The sequence below is a fragment of the Schistocerca cancellata genome, chromosome 9, assembly GCF_023864275.1.
Source record: "Schistocerca cancellata isolate TAMUIC-IGC-003103 chromosome 9, iqSchCanc2.1, whole genome shotgun sequence".
NCBI classification, from domain to species: Eukaryota; Metazoa; Arthropoda; class Insecta; order Orthoptera; family Acrididae; genus Schistocerca; species Schistocerca cancellata.
The window spans coordinates 8,663,992-8,686,156 of NC_064634.1; the positions used below are offsets into that span (position 1 = coordinate 8,663,992).

The following is a 22,165-nucleotide window of genomic DNA, read 5'->3' on the forward strand; positions in this document are numbered from 1 at the left end:
GGAGAGAGTGGCCATGGGGCTGGTCCTATGCACACCTGTGGCCAACAAAATCCACTCATCTCTGTATGTCCACCTTCTCAGAGATGGTTGTGGGACTCAGCTGTTCAGTAGAGAATGTCAAATCAAACACCTTTCAGCTGTCTGATTTGAAACCTCATCTGAAGAGATCGCTGTATTGAGCACAAATTTGCAGGTATCAGTCTTTGAATGCTGGCCCCTATTTTGACCAGAACCGAATTTGGAGTCTTCCTACCCATCGGTCAGGCGGCCTGAAGATTGCATAACAAATCGCCATAACTAGTAGCCAAATCAAATAAAAGTTTGAAATCTGTTGTGTGAAAGTGTTTTATTTGACAAATACACTCATATTCTTGATGCTCTTAAAGTGTTGGGTCTTGCAGACCCATATACCTGGCGCCAAATAGCAGTGGTTATGTTGGATCAAGAGCAGCATAACCTTGAAAATGATGGTTGTCAAATAGATGGATGAATATGCTACATTTTCCATCACTCAACAAAAGATACAATAAATTAACCTCACATGTTATTTTTGTCCAAACTTGACAAAGAAATACTGGGTGGTTTTGACACAATGATGAAGAGTCTACTAATATCAACATTTCACACAGAGATTTAGCTATTAAGGCAACGGTAGAGAGAGGTATAGTAAATATAATTTTTCCTTGCTCATTGAAACAGGATCCTGAAATTTGTATTTTCTATACTTTAAGGGGAGACGAAAATTTAATAGTCATGGGTGACTGGAATTCAAGAGTAGGAAAAGGGAGAGAAGGAAACATAGTAGGTGAATATGGATTGGGGCTAAGAAATGAAAGAGGAAGCCACCTGGTAGAATTTTGCGCAGAGCATAACTTAATCATAGCTAACACTTGGTTTAAGAATCATGAAAGAAGGTTGTATACATGGAAGAACCGTGGAGATACTAAAAAGCATCAGATAGATTATATAATGGTAAGACTGAGATTTAGGAACCAGGTTTTAAATTGTAAGACATTTCCAAGGGCAGATGTGGACTCTGACCACAATCTATTGGTTATGAACTGTAGATTAAAACTGAAGAAACTGAAAAAAGTGGTAATTTAAGGAGATGGGACCTGGATAAACTGAAAGAACCAGAGGTTGTACAGAGTTTCAGGGAGAGCATGAGGGAACAATTGACAGGAATGGGGGAAAGAAATACAGTAGAAGAAGAATGGGTAGCTTTGAGGGATGAAATAGTAAAGGCAGCAGAGGATCAAATAGGTAAAAAGACGAGGCCTAGTAGAAACCCTTGGGTAACAGAAGAAATATTGAATTTAATTGATGAAAGGAGAAAATATAAAAATGCAGTAAATGAAGCAGGCAAAAAGGAATACAAACGTCTCAAAAATGATATCGACAGGAAGTGCAAAATGGCTAAGCAAGGATAACTAGAGCACAAATGTAAGGATGTAGAGGCTTATCTCACTAGGGGTAAGATAGATACTGCCTACAGGAAAATTAAAGAGACCTTTGGAGAAAAGAGGTCCACTTGCATGAATATCAAGAGCTCAGATGGAAACCCAGTTCTAAGCAAAGAAGGGAAAGCAGAAAAGTGGAAGGAGTATATAGAGGGTCTATACAAGGGCGATGTACTCGAGGACAATATTATGGAAATGGAAGAGGATGTAGAAGAAGATGAAATGGGAGATATAATACTGTGGGAAAAGTTTGACAGAGCACTGAAAGACCTGAGTCAAAACAAGGCCCCGGGAGTAGACAACATTCCATTTGAACTACTGACGGCCTTGGGAGAGCCAGTCCTGACAAAACTCTACCATCTGGTGAGCAAGATGTATGAGACAGGCGAAATACCCTCAGACATCAAGAAAAATATAATAATTCCAATCCCAAAGAAAGCAGGTGTTGACAGATGTGAAAATTACTGAACTATCAGTTTAATAAGTCACAGCTGCAAAATACTAATGCGAATTCTTTACAGACGAATGGAGAACTGATAGAAGCCAACCTCGGGGAAGATCAGTTTGGATTCTGTAGAAATGTTGTAACACGTAAGGCAATACTGACCCTACGACTTATTTTAGAAGAAAGATTAAGGAAAGGCAAACCTACGTTTCTAGCATTTGTAGACTTAGAGAAAGCTTTTGACAATATTGACTGGAATACTCTCTTTCAAATTCTTAAGGTGGCAGGGGTAAAATACAGGGAGCGAAAGGCTATTTACAATTTGTACAGAAAGCAGATGGCAGTTATAAGAGTCGAGGGGTATGAAAGGGAAGCAGTGGTTGGGAAGGGAGTGAGACAGGGTTGTGGCTTATCCCCGATGTTATTCAATCTGTATATTGAGCAAGCAATGAAGGAAACAAAAGAAAAGTTCGGAGTAGGTATTAAAATCCACGGAGAAGAAATTAAAACTTTGTGGTTCGCTGATGACATTGTAATTCTGTCAGAGACAGCAAAGGACTTGGAAGAGCAGTTGAACTGAATGGACAGTGTCTTGAAAGGAGGGTATAAGATGAACATCATCAAAAGCAAAACAAGGGTAATGGAATGTAGTCGAATTAAGTCGGGTGATGCTGAGGGAATTAGATTAGGAAATGAGACACTTAAAGTAGTAAAGGACTTTTGCTATTTGGGGAGCAAAATAACTGATGATGGTCGAAGTAGAGAGGATATAAAATGTAGACTGGCAATGGCAAGGAAAGCGTTTCTGAAGAAGAGAAATTTGTTAACATTGAGTGTAGATTTAAATGTCAGGAAGTCGTTTCTGAAAGTATTTGTATGGAGTGTAGCCATGTATGGAAGTGAAACGTGGACGATAAATAGTTTAGACAAGAAGAGAATAGAAGCTTTCGAAATGTGGTGTTACAGAAGAATGCTGAAGATTAGGTGGGTAGATCACATAACTAATGAGGAGGTATTGAATAGAATTGGGGAGAGGAGGAGCTTGTGGCACAACTTGACTAGAAGAAGGGATCGGTTGGTAGGACATGTTCTGAGACATCGAGGGATCACCAGTTTAGTATTGGAGGGCAGCGTGGAGGGTAAAAATCATAGAGGGAGACCAAGAGATGAATACACTAAGCAGATTCAGAAGGATGTAGGCTGCAGTAGGTACTGGGAGGTGAAGAAGCTCGCACATGATAGAATAGCATGGAGAGCTGCATCAAACCAGTCTCAGGACTGAAGACCACAACAACAACAACATACTTTAAGTAAAAACTAAAAAACTGTTAATATGAATTTCATTGCTTCATTCCAAACTACAAGACATCATAAAAATTTCATCATAGAAAATTTTTTATCAGCATTGTATCAATGAAAAGAATCTACATTTAAGTACATCCAACTCAAGGTTAATCAGATGCTGTAGAAACAATTTTTATTTCTTCACGATAGTCTACTATTTCTGGGGTCTATGATACAAGCTAAGACTTTCATCTAATGCACCCTTATGTATCTTCCTAATCAAATTATCCTCCCATTTCCATCCACACACCAACATACTATATTTGTCCAACTGTATGACAGTCCTGCTTCCAGGATGACCCTCTATTCTGAACAGAAGTCCCAAGAGGATTTTCTAAATCAAATTTTAACATAAGCCATAAATTGCCTTACTAATAAAAGATACCTTAATTTTATTTAAAGAAAAAAATGAACAATAGGAAGAAACAGGTACCTGATTGACTTTGATGATCACTGGGTAGATAAAATGACACCATGTGAAGTAGGAAGAAACCAAGGTAATCTTGGTCATCTCAGAGTATTGGAACTTCATCATTAAATCAGCAATTGAAGTGCTTACAGTGAAGAAACCAATAAACAGGGATATATAAACTATCAGGTTTGTAAAGTGTGGAAATCCTTCCCACAGGCAATGGTTGATACTTCACGGATCTGACAAGAAGACATTCCTGGGCCTTGAGGAGAGGGTGAGCAGAAACAGACACACGATACATTTATGGGTCCTGGGAAGGAGAAGCCTTTCTGTGTAGCCAAACAGCACAGGTTCCATAGTTTGTTTCTCACATTCAGCACTCCAGATGAAACTTCCACTGCAGTCATGTTACTGCCCCTCGCCACCTCTGAGTACTTGAGCATTTCAAACTAGCTACCACATAAATAGGGTTATTGCAGCAGTTCTCTCAAGATGAATCAGAACCTGGAGACAACAATTAGCTGCTTCATAAAAATATTGTGCAGTGTTTACAAGAACATGAGACATGAATCCCAGAAACCTTATTATTTATTATGAGAACAGCCTTACACATAAAAACATACAAAAAGAAGCAAATAAATGAAAACACTTGGTTTGATAATTTTTACTGCCCTACTTACTGTTTCTCTGAATGGATTAGCAGCACCTGCAAGACCTCGTACTTGCAGCAATTCTGCGGTATGAAGGAATGGTGCCAGCCTATCTTGTGAAATGTAAACTTCACCTTGATACATGAAGCTCAGAAGTGCCTGTACATCTTCATATTGGACATCTTTAAGTATTACCACTGGATGCTGGCACGGATTCTCCTGCAATAATGGCAATTCTACTTATATTAAAAAATTAATAACCCTTTAGTACACTTACGATGTTCGTAATAAAATACTACACGGTCCGGCAGTCAAACGTGCATTTTTTAAATGAGTGTAAAATACACATAGATGCAGATATCAAAATTTTATTCATACAATCTTATTCTATGTTAAAAAGCATTTAAGAAACATCAAAACATTTTTTTTCATTGTTCGAAAATAACATCAGCAAGATGGCATCCTTCTCGATCATGGCATTCTCGCAGGCAATTAACGAAGCAGTCCATCACATGGCGAAGCATACCCTGGGTGATTCTCTCGATTTCCAGCCCGATTCTTGTTTTGAGATCACCAACATCATGAGGTATTTCTTTGTACACTTTGCTCTTAAGGCAACCTCACAAGGAAAAAATCACAAGTTGTAAGGTCATATGATTGGGGGGTGAGAGGACGTAAGCAATTGCTCCATTCTTGAAAATCACCCAGTTAAGAAAAACTTCATTGAGAAAATGCTCACGCGGGCTGTGTGACTGGTTGCCCCATCTTGCTGAAATAATGTTTCATCATTCACTGCATATTGATGAAGATGAGGTATGAAGAATGTCCTTAGCATTGTTGAATAGCGCTTAGCATTCATGGTAACAGATTGCCTTTTTTCATTCTCAAAAAAATTAGGGTCTATTATTCCTGATGAGGACATTGCACACCAAACTGTTACCTTGGTTGAGTACATCGATTTTTCATGGAATTGGTGAGGGTTCTGATCACTTCAATATGTAAAGTTCTGTTTGTTCACATATCCATTGAGCTGAAAATCTGCCTCATCACTCATCCAGAGGTTGTGAACAAGCTCCTCATTTTCTTCAATCATTTGCAAAAGACTTTCACTTTATTCAAAGCATTAACCACTTGGATTTTGTATTGGTGGTGATGTAAGTCTAGCCTCAAAATCCTTCTGACAGTCCTGTCACAAATTCCAAGCGCAAAACACTGTCTGCGCACTGATCCCCAGAGGTTTCTTCCCACACGTTCCACACTCTTGGGAGTATGCACTGTCTTCACTCTGCCCTCTGCCACCTCTTTTCCTTGTTGTTTCACTGATGTTTTCAAAGTTTTCGACCCAAGTTTTTATTGAGTCAACCAAAGGCACTGACCTATTAAAATTAATTTGAAAATGTGCCCAGAAAAGATGCTGAGTGGCTACATAGCTACTGCTTTGGTAGAACGCTTTCACTGCACATGACCATTGTTGTTTAGTCCACTGCTCCATTGCTATTGAAATGCTTTGTGTCGGGGAACGCAGTGGTGGCCTCGGTTACTTGCCCCCCACTACTTCCAACACTTCTGCGCACTAATAATAAACGCAGGTTTGACTGCCACACCCTGTAAATACTCTGTGCTCACAAGACTGTGGCTCCTAGAATTGAAACATTTTTAGTCATTTTCATAAAAAAGAAACAGTAAGCCATGCTGCCAATATTGATACTGTATTAATGTTGTTGGTGAAATTTTCAATCCAATAAAATGAGAAAATATATCAACAAAAATAATCATTTTTTTGGAAATACAACATAATTTTAATGAAACGAGAAGGTTTATATGCAATTCAATTTTAATTACATAAGCAAAAAATTGGGAAGTTTAAGACCAACAGAAAGATGCTCCTATCAGCACAAAAAAGGTTAATATGCTCCTGGTTAAAAGACTCTGACTGGAAAGTGGGATACCAGTTGCCTCATTCTACCTTCTACAGCACCTTTTCCCTATTGCTCTCTCTTGCTGATGCTATTCATTCCCTCCTGCTGCTACTGTCTCTTCTCATTGCCACTATCTCAGTCTTCCTTGTTGTCATTGTCATATACTGTCTCTCATTATCACTGGCTCTCACTCACTTCCACTTTCTCCATCTCTTTGCTTCTGCCCTACTGGCACTGTCTCCTTCACTCTTTTCCTAGCACTGTTCTGTCACTGTCAACTATGATCCACTATCATTGTGCCCGTCTCTTTTACTCAACCACCACTGTCTCCTTTGTTCTTTCAATACCACACTCACTGTCCACTATCTTCCAGTATTTCAAACAATGGAAAATGCAGGATGGGATGTAACAATATTGTGAAAAGGAAAGTTGCTACTCACCATATAGCAAAGATGCAGAGTCACAAATAGGCACAACTAACAGTGACAGTCTTTTTGTTGTGCCTCTATGCGACTCAGCATCTCCGCTATATGGTGAGTAGCAACTTTCCTTTTCACAATATTGTTATCTTCCAGTATTTATTACTTTCTGTCTCCTTCCCACTGCCACTTCCTCTCTCAGGATAAAAAAGCACGAATAAGTTTGCATGATAAAATTTTTGGGAAAATTTTTTAAGGTGCAGAGGATGGTAGAATGAGACAGCTGGTAGCCCACTTTTCAGTCAGAGTCTTCTAAACAGGAGCATATTCAGCTTTTTTGTGTTCCGATAGGAGCATTTTTCTGCTCGTACCCTTCTTTTCTCTGCTCCAGCAGGGCACGTCAATCACATGAAATGAAGTTTATGGGCGAGTAAAATTTTGATAGTTTTACTATTTGAAATTGAAATAGCGCAAAACCAATTTTACATCTCAGACCAGATTTTACGCGCATAAACATTTTGTATGTGCCTCAGTGCCTCAACGTGGGATTCCTAGAACTCTCCTAATGATAACTGAGTGTTCATGCTATGTGACTCCATAACCTATGTTTTCACGCAGCAACGGATTTTATGTGTGTGGGTAGGATAGCTTAAAGCCTCTGTATCTTGGAAACATATAAAGATATCAAAAAAAGTTTCAAGGCTGTTGGAAATTGGGATCTTAGGAATGTATCATAAAAATTAAAACCATTTGCTCTGCATAGCCATCTTGGAATTCACGTCTCTGTTCTGGTACCCAAACACAATTGTTTTGGGGTGTTTCTCAATAACAGATAACAAATTTTTAAAATGGGAAGATGGCAATTCTAGATAAATGCCTAGAGAATGTACCGATAAAATTTGAGTAATTCGTTATTTCTTTTCTTTAAGCCTGTGACCGTGCTTTTGGTTTTCTTTTTATTAATTTTCATACCATATACTGCACAGGCTTCATTCAGTTCATTTAGCATTTGGGTCAGCATCTCTCGATTTTCTGTGAGGATGGCCACGTAATCTGCAAATCTTATACGTTCAATTTTCCACCCACCTATCCTGATGACTCTTGTCCCATCCAAACAGCTTTCCAGTACTTCCTCCAGATAGATGTTAAACAGGATCGGTGAGAGACAACAGCCCTGTCTAACACCTCTCCCAGTCGTGCTGTCTTCAGAGATCCCATTGCCTATTCGTACCCAAGCTTTCTGATTCAGGTACAGATTTGCAATCAATCTTCTCTCCTTCCACTTCACTCCCTTCTTTTTCACGATATCTAACAGCTTATCGCACTGCACTCTATCAAAGGCCTGTTCAAGGTCTCTGAAGACAGCATACACTTCTTTGCCCTTTTCTATGTATCTTTCGCTTTCCAATGGGATCTCGTGTTCCCTTTCCCCTTATGAAACCATATTGTTCACCAAGTGCTTCTTCCAGCATTCCATGTAACCCCCTATTCAGAATTCGAAGAACTAATTTTGATGCCTGTGATACTAGGTAGAATGTCCCGTGATCTTCACACTTAATGGGATTATTAGAAATCGTAGACATGTAAGAGCATTCAAGTATTTGGGAAGTTGGTTTAAAGAAGACACGGATTGCCAACAAGATATCAAAGTGAGAACGGTTCTGTCGAAAGAAGCATTTCAGACGCAGAGAAGACTCCTAACTAGTTGTTTAAACAACTTGTTAAGTGCTTAATAGGGAGAGTGGCCTTGTATGTAGCAGAAACGTGGGCTTTGAGAAAGCAGGAGGAGAACAGAATTGAAGCTTGTGAAATGAGGATATGGCGTGGAATGGAGAAGATCAGCTGGACTGATAGTCAGGAATGAAGTAGTAATGAGGAGAGTTGGAGAAGAACGGAGGATGCTGCTAACAGTGAATAACAGGAAACTAAACTGGATAGACCACAATTTAAGAAGAGATTGCCTTCTAAGAGTAGAGGCAATTGAAGGTTTCGTTCTGGGAAAGGGGGGGAAGGGCAGAGGAAGGTTCCAGATGCTGGATGATGTCAGCAGGCCACAAGGAGGGTACCAAAAAATGAACAGGGATGCAGAAGACAGAGAAGCACAGAGAGCTGTGCAGTCAAAACATGCCGCAAGGCAGCCGACCCGATGATGATAATGTTGTTATTGATTATTTAGATATCTGCTGTCAACAGCAAAAAGTTGTGACTGTTTTTCCCCCAGAAACTGCTCAAGGACTAAATGGTGCCTCCACAAGCCCCTTACGGTGCACTGTACACCACATCTAATGCAAATAGAACGATCCAATTTGCTCCATTTGCCTAAGCTGGAGGAAGTGTGCAATATTCCAAAATTGACCCTATACCATAGGATACCTACAGCAACACAATCCTCCTGTCGGATATACAAACGGTCCCTGTCCCGAGGGCTATTCAAAACATTTGATCCTACCTTTCAATCACCAACAGAATTCAAGGTATGAGCCGCAGAAAAATCCCATTTTTATGCACAGCATTTTTGGAACATATTGGTAGCACATGCTGTTGTATGCATACCGATTTCAAAATCCATCAATATTTGGAGGGTCAGAGATGAAGTAATTTTGAGGAGGAGGGGGAGGAGGATGGTACCAAATGTGAGTTATGTGCTATAAACACTTAATGGCAGCCTCAGAACAAAGCATTATGTAAAAAATGGGATACAGTCAATCAGAAATTTTGCCGACATAAAAACAAATTGTAACAAAATTAAAGAGTGTTTTACAATTAAATGAAAGCAAATGCACTCAGATATGGATATAAATTCTTTTGAAAGACTGTTTAATTTACTTACTTGCACTTCACTAAAAATGAACAATGAGAAAAATTGCTAGAAGTGTTGCTTTGCGAACAAACTCACAGTTGAGAAACTTGAGTTTCTCCTTATGCATAAAAGTTTCAAATAACTTCCAGGAATGCAGTGGGGTGACATCTTCAACAAATGCCAATATTTTGAAAAATGCACACCCTGTCATTTTCAAGGTTCAAAAGTAGCCAGAAAGCACCGTGCAAGGAAGGAAATTTATAGCCTCTGTCTGCAGTACATACCCAGGAAAAAAAGACCACACACACAGAGGCGTCAAAGCCACATGCTGTAAACACTAGCACCACCACACAACCTAAGATGACAGACATCAAAAGTTATTGATAGTGAATACTAATAGCTGACAGGTGAGGTAACATAATCTTTGTCCTTCTGTTTTTTGACAAGGGGGAGAGCAGGAGCCCACATGGGAGGGGAACAATTTAGGATCATACTTCCTTGCACTGTACTGAGGCTTAGAACAGTTAGAGACTGCTGGCGTTTGATCACCAGCAAGTGATGACGTGGTACGCCTCATCACACGTCATCCACTCTGATGCCACCCACTCCGACCAGGGGCCCTCCCCATGGGTGCCACCCAACCGCAGCAAAGGCCACCTGGCAGGCTGGCATTTGTCGGGAGTCACGATGCCCCAGGGTGATGGGCATCTATCCCTTAGCATATGTGGGGCGTTAACAGCACAGGCATCAGCATAGCAACCCCTGCGTAGTCAGGGGGCTACAGCCAACAGGGTACATGGCGGCCCACCACAACGACTGGCTATTGCGTTGGATATGAGGTGCAAAGAATTCCATGGTCATTGTCGGTGCAGAAAACGATACTGCATAGTGGGTGGAGGAATCCAGGAAGGTGTCCTCACCCAAGAGATGGAGGATGAGTGGGACTGCAATGCCACGACGAGAAAGTGGGCTAAAGATCTCAATGCATGATGGACACGATGCACCATGTAAGGCGCCCTTCTCCAATTGGCTCGCTCTTGGGGAAAATTTTTAAAAATGGAGGTCAAACTCTACAGGGGACCATCACATAAAGGCCGAAAGGTGTGAGACCCCTTTTAGTCACCTCTTACGACAGGCAGGAATACCTTGGGCCTATTCTGAGCCCCAGGCCTGCAGGGGAAAGTGCACAAGAGAATAATTTTGAGGTATTGCATGTTGTACAGGGTGTTAGGAGTAAAAACATACTACTTGTAATGGCTATAATTATTAGTCTGCAAATTAAGAGAATAGTGATGTAATGTTGTTCAGTACACTGCCCTCAGTCATCAATTGAAATATCTGCCCTTATACCCATAACATAATGTATGTTTGGTTAAACTGATCAATCTTGCATCACGTTCCAGGTACACTTTGTCTAATGTTCAAAGTGTATCAATTTACCACTCCTACAAATTGTCTATGTCCAGTGTTCAAAGTGTATCAATTTAATATTTCTACAGATTATCTGTTCAGTGAGATTTAAACACATAAATTTACGTTTAGCAGCTTGGAAAGTAGCAATTTTTGTTGGACAGTTGCATTAAAAAGTAAAGGAAGGCAGGTTAGTGTTTAAAAGTCCTATCATCAGATCGTTAGAAACAGAGCATGAGGTTGGATTTGGGAGGTATGTGGAAGGAAAGTGTCCATGTTCTTTTCAAAGGAATTACATTAGCACATGCCTTAGTCAAAGGAAAAGCACAGAAAACCTAAATCTCGACAGCCAGACAAGGATTAGAACTGCCATCCTCCTGAACGTGAATGTCGTGCCTTTACCACTACAGGAACTCACCCGGTGGCTGCACAACAGATGCCATTCTAACTCAAGAGTATCTTAATATTACCATTATCAAATGTACAGTAGTTATAACCAATGAACACTCACTGCATTCCTCTTATTTCTTGATTTCTTTTACAGTTCTGTGTCTCAACTGGGAAAAACAGAACTCTTATAGGATCGCTTTGTTGCCAGTCTTTCTGCTTGTCTGTCGGCTGTTAACAGCCCCTTTTCTCAGGAATGGGTAGCTGTATCAAGTTGAAATTTGTGTCATATATGAGGTATTTGGTCCCTTGGCAGTGTAAAAAATTGATGCTTCTACGTCAATGCAATAAAAAGGTATGGAAACTTATGTCACATTTTTTATGCAAATTCTTTAATCAAAACCTATAGGGTGCTTCCCATTCATCTACTATGATGAAATTTGGCAAAAAGTACGTTTACACAGTACAAATAAAGGAAAAAATTGTTAATTTGTAATTATATCACATGAAAAAAATATTTCTTTTTTCATTTATTATCAAACTTGAAATTAAAATGATTAGTGGTTCTGCATTCAGGCTGGCTGGATCATAATGGTAAAAGTCAAGCATCAGGCAAGGAATGACTTCACTGCTCATTTAACGTGTTTCAGAATTTATTCATCATTGGAAATCCAGGAGTGATTACTGCACTTAGATACGCCGATCCAAGTTGTTTGTATACAAACATTCAAAGACTAGTATGTGAATGTTTGTTTGTTTCACATACAACTTGGATTGCCATATCTACATGCAGTAACTGCTCCTGGATATCTGGTGATGGATAAATTCTGAAACACATTAAATGAGCAATAAAATCATTCCTTGCTTGATGTTTGACTTTTACAATTGTGATCCAGTCAGCCTGAATGGAGAATTACTGATTATTGTTATAATGGTCGCCTGCCTCCTGCACAACTTTATGTCGCATTTATATTACTGAAATTAAAACATTCTCGAAAATCTTGGAATCCCTGGGGCCGATATTCTGTTAGTGTTAATGTGGATAACAGCAAAAATTATAAAGATTCTTGATTCCCGGAATGGATGAATTGTCTATATAAATAATTACATTTGTACAGTGTAGTAGTGAATTGGCCCAGCTTCGCAGGGATAGAATTAAGTATCTACAGCCAGACAACTCGTGTGGAGTTGCATACTTTGTTACGGGGGCCACAGCAAGCACAGATTTACAAATAAATTTCAGAGAACAGCGTTAAGTAACTCAATATCACCAATTTCAAACAACTTACATGATGTAAGCAGGCCACAGCAGGGAAATTGTCTGAGTCATGAATGTTGGGTGTTCCATATTGAATTGGCTTTTGGAGTAACATCAACAGCAATGATGGAAGCACATCTTAATGTAAGTAATACGTTTGTAACCAGTATACATATTGTATGCCAATCATGTGTGTATGCATGTGTCTGTGATTGAATATACTGTACACTAGAGTAATATATAAAAAAATACGGAAAAACACACGATTCAGATTTATAGCTTGGTTAGACCACTCCTCTTATGAAGCTTAGTAAGCATTGTAATGCACTGTTGAGATTCACTGTCGCAATTATTTGTCGTCTATTCTTTATGGCAGATGTCTTCACCATGCCACCAAAGAATCATAACCACATCTGGGTTTGATTAAAGGAAAGAAGATAGATGAAAGCTGAATCATCTGCTATGTTGCTAAAAGAATGTACTGTATGTAAACGAAGCAAAGTTGCTGAAGTAGTTTTTGAAAAACATTTTACTTGTAGCATAAAGAATAAAACACAGCATATTTTGGATTCACAAGCTTTTCTGCTACGCTGTTGTTTTCAAATGATTGCAGGGAAACTATTGTTTTAAAATATTTGATTATTTCAAATTTTAAGTAGCACATCACAGCCTGTTGACGACAAAGAACCTATCTAGCAGAGGAAATGGATTTTATGTTGAAAGTCTTTTAAGATGGGGTTGCAATTTGGCAACATGAAGAGCTGTGAGATTTTTAGGAAGGATATTGGCTAGCTTCAGCCCAGCAAGAAGTGCTTTAATATAATACTGTTTTACTTGTAGCATAAAGAATAAAACACAGCATATTTTGGATTCACAAGCTTTTCTGCTACGCTGTTGTTTTCAAATGATTGCAGGGAAACTATTGGTTTAAAATATTTGATTATTTCAAATTTTAAGTAGCACATCACAGCCTGTTGACGAGGTGGTTATCTTTTCGTTATATGTCTTATTTATTACAATATTTCAAAACTAAGTAACTCACAGACCACTGGTCGAAGAAATTGCAGTGAATTAAGAATGCGAATTGTGGTTGCTATTGTAAGGGAAGCAGACTGTCAGTCTGAAATTAATGCTAGGTTAAAAGGCACAGTGAGAAAAGTGACTCGGCCAGGATTTGATCTCATGACCTTTCAGTTTCCAGCCATAGGCTCTACTCCCGGATCACCCTCGCTGTGCTCTTGAGGCACTGCTGCTCTCTAAGTTCATGCAGCTGTTTGCTAGGTGACAAAGGCATCATCTGCACGACAAAATTTAAGTTGTCATAATTCAGGCAGTCACATTAGAATGAATACCATCATCACCATCACCACCACCATCATTACACCAAGAAAAGTATGTTTCATGGAAATCCACGTGGAACAAAGAATTAAATATTTGTCACAGGTGCGGAATATATGCTCTTCCTCTTTATCATGCACACACAGAAAGTATTCACGTATCCCTGTTACCTTGAAAACATTCCTGAAGTAAGGACTACAGGCTGAGAGTATCACTTTGTGAGCCTTGACATTCTGTCCATCACATGTTAGTGTCACATCCACCAGATCTTCATCACTCTTCAAGCTTTCCAAAGCTGAAGTTATGTTAATTTGGAAGTTATTCCACCGGAGACAAAACTGATCAGCAGCCATACTGCAACAGACAAAGAGGTATTAAAAAATCATCAAATAATCGTGTAAACACTAAATTCACAGTTTTTCTCCAGTAAATAACATAATAATTTTTACTCGACATCAAGTAATCATTACAATCCACAGAATAATACAGTTTTACATGCCATGATGCAGTTTGTTCTGAGTAGATCAAGTATGAACGTTGAAGTTTACAATTTACACAGTTTTGAGTTTAATAATAAATTTTACATTTTAGTATGCTTTACATTTGTTGATATATAAGAAACAGTGTTACACTTTTCTACTATCATTAGACTCCATGTGAATTACCTAATACTATGATCCAGAAATATGTAGGAAGTAGTACAACAACCAAACAATGGAAAATACAGGATGGAAAGTAACAATATTACGAAAAGGAAAGTTGCCACTCACCATATAGCGGAGGTGCTGAGTCTCAGGTAGGCACAACAAAAAGACTTTCACAAATAAAGCTTTTGGCCATTAAGGCCTTTGTCATGCGACTTAGAAAGCAGTACACTTTTCATGACGACAAAGAACCTATCTATCAGAGGAAATGGATTTTATGTTGAAAGTCTTTTAAGATGGGGTTGCAATTTGGCAACACGAAGAGCTGTGAGATTTTTAGGAAGGATATTGGCTAGCTTCAGCCCAGCAAGAAGTGCTTTAATATAATACTGTTTTGTGGCTATTTTAATTTTATTGACTGGCGACTCCATGGAGTGCTGTGTGCACAACGACCATGTGTGTTAAATTAAAAGAAAGGTCAGCGTTGGTCGTAATATTAACGTTTTTATTAACAGCAGAATCAATTTTCAATCACATAGTGATCATGTTCGGTGCTGTACACATTAAACTCAGACACTGGTATCAAGTTCATACCAGTGTCCAGTGATACCAGTGTCTGAGTTTAATGTGTACAGCGCCGAGGATGATCACTATGTGATCGAAAATCGATTCTGCTATTAATAAATCATCAATATTACGACCAACGCTGACCTTCCTTTCAATATTTTAATTTTGTTTGGGGCTTTGCAAGCAATGTTACTTTTAAGGTGGCCAGAAACAGCCTGAAAAGCTTATAAGGGCATTGCAGGATAGGTTGCACAGAGAAATAATCGTTAAGAAAAAATTCGATACACTGGGCCATTTCTGAGTTAATTAGCATTGAAGTTATCCAATCACACCTTTGCATGAGCAAATTCAAGCAGTCCACCACAGACTGTGTCACCAAATGTGTTCTTCGTTCAGTTCCCTAAAACCAAACATGAGAGTGATACAAAAATTGGACACGGGACAGTAGTAACGATCAAACACGAGCCAAAGGCTGCGCAGTCTCGTGCGCTATCATCTATGCTATAAAAACTGACACTAAATCTATATAAAGGGTCACTTGAATTTTTGTGTGCACCAGCCTGATGGATAACTTCTAGGCTACTTAACACAGAAATGGTGTTACATATTGATTTTTTTCCTTAACAATTATTTCTCAGCACAACCTACAATGCAACAACCTAACAAGCATTTCAGACTGTTACTGTCCACTCTGTATATTTCAACAAAATTAATCAAAATTTGAAATACAACTGGACAGATACAAAATCTACTCACGAAGTTGCAGCCGGAGAAAATACCCTTTAAGGTTAAGGAAATGTGCAAGCTTCTGCAGCCAGTGGCTCCTCCTCCTGGTAGAAGGGTTGAAGGAAAGGAAGACAGATGAAGGAAAAGGCTGGTGAGGTTTCGGAAATCGGGAGAGTTATGGGAAAGTCGCTCAGAACTCCAGGTCAGGGAGGCTTACCAGATGGCACGGGAAGGAAAGACTGATTGTTGGAGACTGCACTGGGCGAGATTTGAAAACCTGAGAGTATAAAGGGTGATAAGCAAGAGCGATTACTGATAAAACATCGGGCAACAGTTAATAAGAGTGGAAAGCTCAGTGCATTATACGTGGTAGACATGTGTGATGGAGAGGGAAGTGGGGGCAGGGGAGGGGGGTGGGGGGGGGTGGGGGGGGGGAGGGTAGACAGGTCAGAAAATAAAAGGGCTTGTATAGGTGCTGGTAAGAGGATGCACAGGGCAAGTCTCACAGCGGAGGGTGGTCACAGGGGCAGGGAAATGGGTGCAAAAGGAGTGTAGGGTCTGATGCCAGACAGAATGAACATTACAGGGTTTGATTTCAAGAAGCCACAACTTTAACAAAATAGCTGATACACTCAAGACCAGATAGTATTAAGTGATAAGAGATGGACTCCTAAGTTGTTGTTTGGAGAGATCAGCAGTACCAGGATTGGATGAGATGACCCGAGAAATCTGCTTTTAAAAATGGGGTAATTACGTCCAGTAAAGGCTGAGGTGAGAATGACGATGTACTTGTAGCGATCCACATAGATCCACACCCGAGATCTGGGCACGCACTCGTACGGCGTGCCACAGCAGTTGGTAGGCGAAGCAAGAAGTTTGACAACAGTCAGACACCGCCACTCGTGAATGCCTGTGCAGCGTCTCTTCTGTGCACTCTACCACCTGGCTCATGGCTTTACAGACAGGCAAGGCCACCTCTAACTTAGTTACATTTTTACTCTGCATGTGTGTTATCAGGTAGTTATTGTGAGTCACTCCATGGCTAGTGTACCGATTACAGTAAGTTGTTTTCTAGGCGTAATAAAGACTGTTGTGTCAGTCATCATGAGGTGTTCTCCCATGGAATTAGAATACACTGGTGATAAGTAGGGTCATACCTATACATGTTTTTTGTAATGCAGTTGGTATTCACATTTTGTCGTCACATGGAGTCTCTGATACAAACACTGGCACAGCAACAGAAGGACCTTTTCAAGGGTCATGCAACAGGCTTTGCTGGTGTGGCTCTCCACAAATTAGCCTCCAGCTCCTTTTCCTCCTCAGTTCCCACTGTCTGACAAGTCATCAGAAGACTGGAAGGCGTACAAACACCACCCAATGACAGTATTTTCATGCCTTTTACATTACTGATTTGGAGGTATGTCAGGCACTGTTTTTGCCCTGGATTTCTCCCACCTCGCATCAGGCGTTGCAGAAGTTGACCCCATTGCGAGAACCTTCTTCATTGTCGTTTGATGCCATATGTCCACTGTTGTCTTCCTATTATCACTGCTGCACGTGTGTCACGGTCATTAGGGTCGAATTTTACCAATGCCAGAAAAAGTCCTATCAGTCTTATCACGCCTGGGTCACGACCCTCCACGGCCTTAGTCACAAGTGCCATGTTGTCAGAGACAAGACAAAAGAGTCATATGTGGATGTCACGGTTCACAATGTTATCAACAACTCTGCCCCTGATAAGGAACTTCAGCAACGGGCCCTCCAGTTAGAGAAGCCCTCCCTCGGTGAGATTTTGTCAATTTCGCAGTCATATGAGGTGTCACAAGTCGCTGGTCAGCAAGGAAGTCTGGTGCAATACTGTGGCAGAACGAGGTGCCCGGTTGCATCCCCTGCCGCTCCGGCAGTTACCGTACAGCACATATGCAGCATTCCTACCTCTGCTCCCTGTTGCCATCATGTGCGATGTGTTACACCAAATATGATAGACGAGTGTGTCCCCAGCATTGGACTGTCTGTCACAGGTGTCAGGTAAAAGGCCACATTGTGGTGATCTGCCAATCAACTGCACAGAATGCAGCATCACAGACCATGGATATGGATACTCAGATAAGTGTCATTGTCAGGGCTGGTTCTTGATCATGATTCCAATAAGCTTCTTATCAGTTTTGGTTCTCTCAAGACAGCTGTGCCTGCAGGTAGACACTGGCGCAACAGTTTCCCTGCTTAATATCCAAACATATTCAGACCTAGGCTCTCTGCAGTTGTCGCTGGTAAATCCGCACCTCAGGGATAATATGATAACCACCGAGTGCTTCCTTGGCCGATTCATAGTGGAACTCACCTTAAATCCTTACCTTTATTGTTGTCCATGACACTAGTTCAGCAAACTTTTTCGGGTTTGATGCCTTCCAAGCCTTCGGTTTTTCGGTCACAAACTCCATACAGTTAGTAGTTGCCAACTTCCCCTATCAGTCTTTGGAATCTCTTGTGCACAGAATTTCAGGATATCTTTGTGCAGGGCCTTGGGTGTGCCACAGACTTTCAAGTGCACTTTACCTGGATGTAGTCAGCTCATCCTACATTTTTTCGTGCCAAAAGGCATATCACCAATTACCCTGGATGATGAGCCCGAGTATATCATGGTCACTAACAAGCCATTTGGCCTTTATCAATACCACTGACATTTGAGGTAGCACGTGCCCCTGCTATTTTTCAATGCTATTTGGAACAGGTCACATCCATTAGTCTGCACTGCTTTAATTATCTTCATGACTTGATCATTACAGGACATACTATGAGTGACCACCTGCACAGCCTCTGGGTCCTCTTTCAAAAACCCCAGGCCATGGGTCCCCCACTGCAATCTGCAGAAGTCCAATTTTTTCCAACTGTCTCTTGAGTACATAGGCACCTTGAGGCAGGGGGTTTGACATGTGGAGAGTCTAGTCAGAACCAATAAGGACCTGCTGCATCCCTTGTCACTGCACGAACTGCAGGCTTTTTTTAGGTAAAATTGCCTATCATCATAGGTCCATACGCAGGACATTATCATCACGCACCCACTGCATCCCCTTCTACACAAATGTGCTCCTTTTGCTTGCCCCTCGCACGCAACCAGGCATTCACCACTCTGAACAAACACCTCTAGTCAGCACCATGTCTACCTAACTTTGATCCCAACAAACCACTTTTTTTGGCTATGGATGCTACACATCATGGCGAGGGGGCGCTTCTTGCCCATCGGAATGCAGACGACTCAGAGGGAGTTCTCCTTGTGCCGGCTACTTCTGCCCTTATCCCCAGGTCTCTAGCAACCAGGGGTTGCTCAGCCCTCTGGCCTCCATGGACATGGACACTATCTCCAGATTGCAGTCTTCCACAACTCGCCCTGGGGATCAGCAATGCTCTGCCTCCCCCCCCCCTCCCCCCCCACTCCCAAGGGAGGAGGGGTGTAGTGACCCACATAAAGTGATCCACATAAAGCCACACCTAAGATCTGGGGTGCAGACTTGAGGCAGGCTACAGAAGTCAGCAGATGCAGCCAGAAGTTCGACAACTGTCAGAGGCTGCCACTCGTGGATGAGCAGGCAGCTTCTTGTCCGTGTGGTCTGCCAGCCACCCAACAGCTTTAGAGACAGGTCCAACAGCTTTAGAGACAGGTCCAGCCAGCTCTACCTCAATTACATGTTTATCTCTGCAAATGTGTTATCAGATTGTTATTGTGAGCCACTCCATGGCTAGTGTACTCATTATAATAAACCGTTTTCTAGACTTCATAAAGTTTGTTGTATCAGTCATCATGTGGTGTTCTGTTGTGGGATTAGAACAGTACGAGTCTACATATGAAAAATATATTTGCCTTGAATGCCAAGAGTGCTCAAGAGGGAACATTTGACATGGAAAGGATGCTAACTGTGAAAATGTAAGTACTATTGCTTGTTAATTGTTTGTGTTGGTCATAGTTGGGGACAGATATTTATGTTTGTTGTGCAATGAATAATCGAGACTTGTATTTATTCTCAATTTGCTGGACAGTTATTTACTTCAAGAATCATCACTCAGAAACTAGGAATTTTAAAGTAATATCAATACTGTATGGGGCTCATTAGTCATTCTACACACTTTATTTTGTTTTAAACACACTTCGTGCAAGACTTTATTGTTAATACCAGTTCAGGTTCTCGATAGGCACCACTGAACAGTGTTTATGAAATTACAAACTTTCAGCTGTTTTTAAACAAGGAACTTGTCTCAGCTATAGTATGAAGGGTGTTAATAAGTAATGCAACACTTTTTTTCCTCAGCCAATTTCACTTGAAAAAAACTCAGAATTTGCTGTGAGACATCGTGGAATATTTCTGCTTCACTCACTATAGTTTCATGCAGTACCAATAGGTGGCGGTGCTATATGTAGCCTTCAAAATGGCATCTGTAACGGAGGTGCAGTCTAAGCTGTCATTGAGTTTCTTCCAATGGAAAACCAGAGCATCAGAGATATTCATAGGCACTTGCAGAATGTCTATGGAGACCCAGCAGTGAACAAAAGCACAGTGGGTCATTGGGCAAGTCATCTGTCATATTGCAACAAGGTTGTGCAAACCTGCCAGATCTCTCGCATTCCAGCTGACCACACACAGCTGTGAGTCATGCAATGTTGCGATAGTTGAAGGATCACAATCAAACACATTGCTGCACAACTGGATGTCTCTGCTGGAAATATTGTCACAGGCGATGAAACATAGGTTCATTACTTTGAACCGATAACAAAATGGCAATCCATGGAATGGCGCCACGCTACTTTTCCTCTGAAGAAAATGTTCAAAGCCACACTTTCAGGCAGTAAACTCATGACAACAGTCTTCTGGGACTCTGAAGGTGTTATTCTCCCTCATGGTGCAACGATCAACTCTGAAGTGTAGTCTGCTACCCTCCGGAAATTGAAGACAACCTACTTCAGTCTGTTCATTGCCACAAAAATGCAAATGAATTTGTCCTTCTCCATGACAATGCAAGACCTCATACATGTCTGTGCACCCAAGAGGAACTCTCAAAACTTCGTTGGATTGTTCCTCTTCATCCACCCTACTGCCAGGGTCTCTCACCTTCCAACTTCCATCTGTTTGGCCAAATGAAGGATTCACTCCACGGGAAGCAGTACATGAATGACGGGCAGGTTATTAATGCAGCAAGATGTTGGCTCCGACATCAATCAGTAGATTGGTATTGATCCTCCAAGCACAGTGACATAAAGCCATCACATGGAACGGAGATTATTTTGAAAAATAGGGCTTTGTAGCCCAAAGAGAGAGGAATAATATGGTGCATTGGGATCCTGAATAAAACCAACCTGCTTTCAGAAAAAAAAGTGTATAGCGGAGATGCTAAGTTGCAGTTAGGCAACAAAAAGTCTGTGTTGCATCCCCTATTGAGCATCCCTCGTAATTCACAGTAGCTTGCCATTTCACTATTTATTTACTTATCCAAGCATTTGCAGGAATTTCAGGTACAGTTTTCATTTATTAACTGAGCTGAATGCAACATATGCATCCAACACCCCAACAACAAAGAGCTGTAAACAGTAGCGTGGTTGCAGATGCAGCCATACTCAATGGGATGGTTTATTTGTGCTATTATTTCCAGCAGCAGTGTTGCAATATATCACACTTGGTATGCCATTTGAGTCAGCTTTCTGTGGCCAGCTTCTCTAAAGAGATTGCTCTCTCTGTGTAATCCCATGGTTGTAGATGTAATCATTTGTGTTCTGCCACTTTCATTTACCTCACAGTTTTCAATATTTTTTATTTTATTTATTTTTTGTTATGTTAGGAAACATAGCAATGTTTCTTTTGAAGGGGCTGTGTGGTCAAAGATCTTTAGTACAGTGACTCTGACAATGTTTTGCTTGCATCTGGCACACACTATCAGATACTTAGGGAAGCAAAACGGTGCAGCGAGAATATGTGGATTACATCATGTATGGGCAATTAAGAAGTTAGCCAGTCAGCACAAGGTGTTCTGAGACTTAAATGTTGCCTATCACTACGATTTCATATCTCTGATGATTCCAGAAGGGGAAACATTCACCAGCAATATGGGTAAGATCAACCACTTCCTGTAACTAAGCATCAAAATTATTTTCTTCCCTAACTGTTGCCAAGATGTACACCTAGCATGGCGCATGTTCTCATCAGAAACCTTGCAGTGGCATCAAGGTCACATCTCTCCTTTCAGACACTGTATCACTGGCTTCTGTATGCTATGCGAGCTGATGCATAACCTTGCACTATATGACATACTACACAAGATGTCTTCTACATCATGAATGGACCCAGGAACAGAGTAGTAGTGTTTTATTCACTGATGAGCCATGGTTTACCCTGAAGACT

The 22,165-nt window shown here is 40.7% G+C and overlaps 1 protein-coding gene across 2 annotated transcripts in view; it reads right to left on the reverse strand.

Annotated features, from left to right (window-relative positions):
* Positions 1 to 22,165, reverse strand: part of LOC126100153 (protein bric-a-brac 1-like) — a 117,347-nt gene that overhangs the window by 89,672 nt on the left and 5,510 nt on the right. For both annotated transcript variants that reach the window (XM_049910694.1, XM_049910695.1), the window contains exons 2-3: positions 14,013 to 14,196; positions 4,342 to 4,530 (exon numbers count right to left, since the gene is read on the reverse strand). In XM_049910694.1, the coding sequence (XP_049766651.1) occupies positions 4,342 to 4,530; positions 14,013 to 14,195 (372 nt within the window). In that variant the 5' untranslated portion in view covers position 14,196. The remainder of the gene's footprint in view (positions 1 to 4,341; positions 4,531 to 14,012; positions 14,197 to 22,165) is intronic.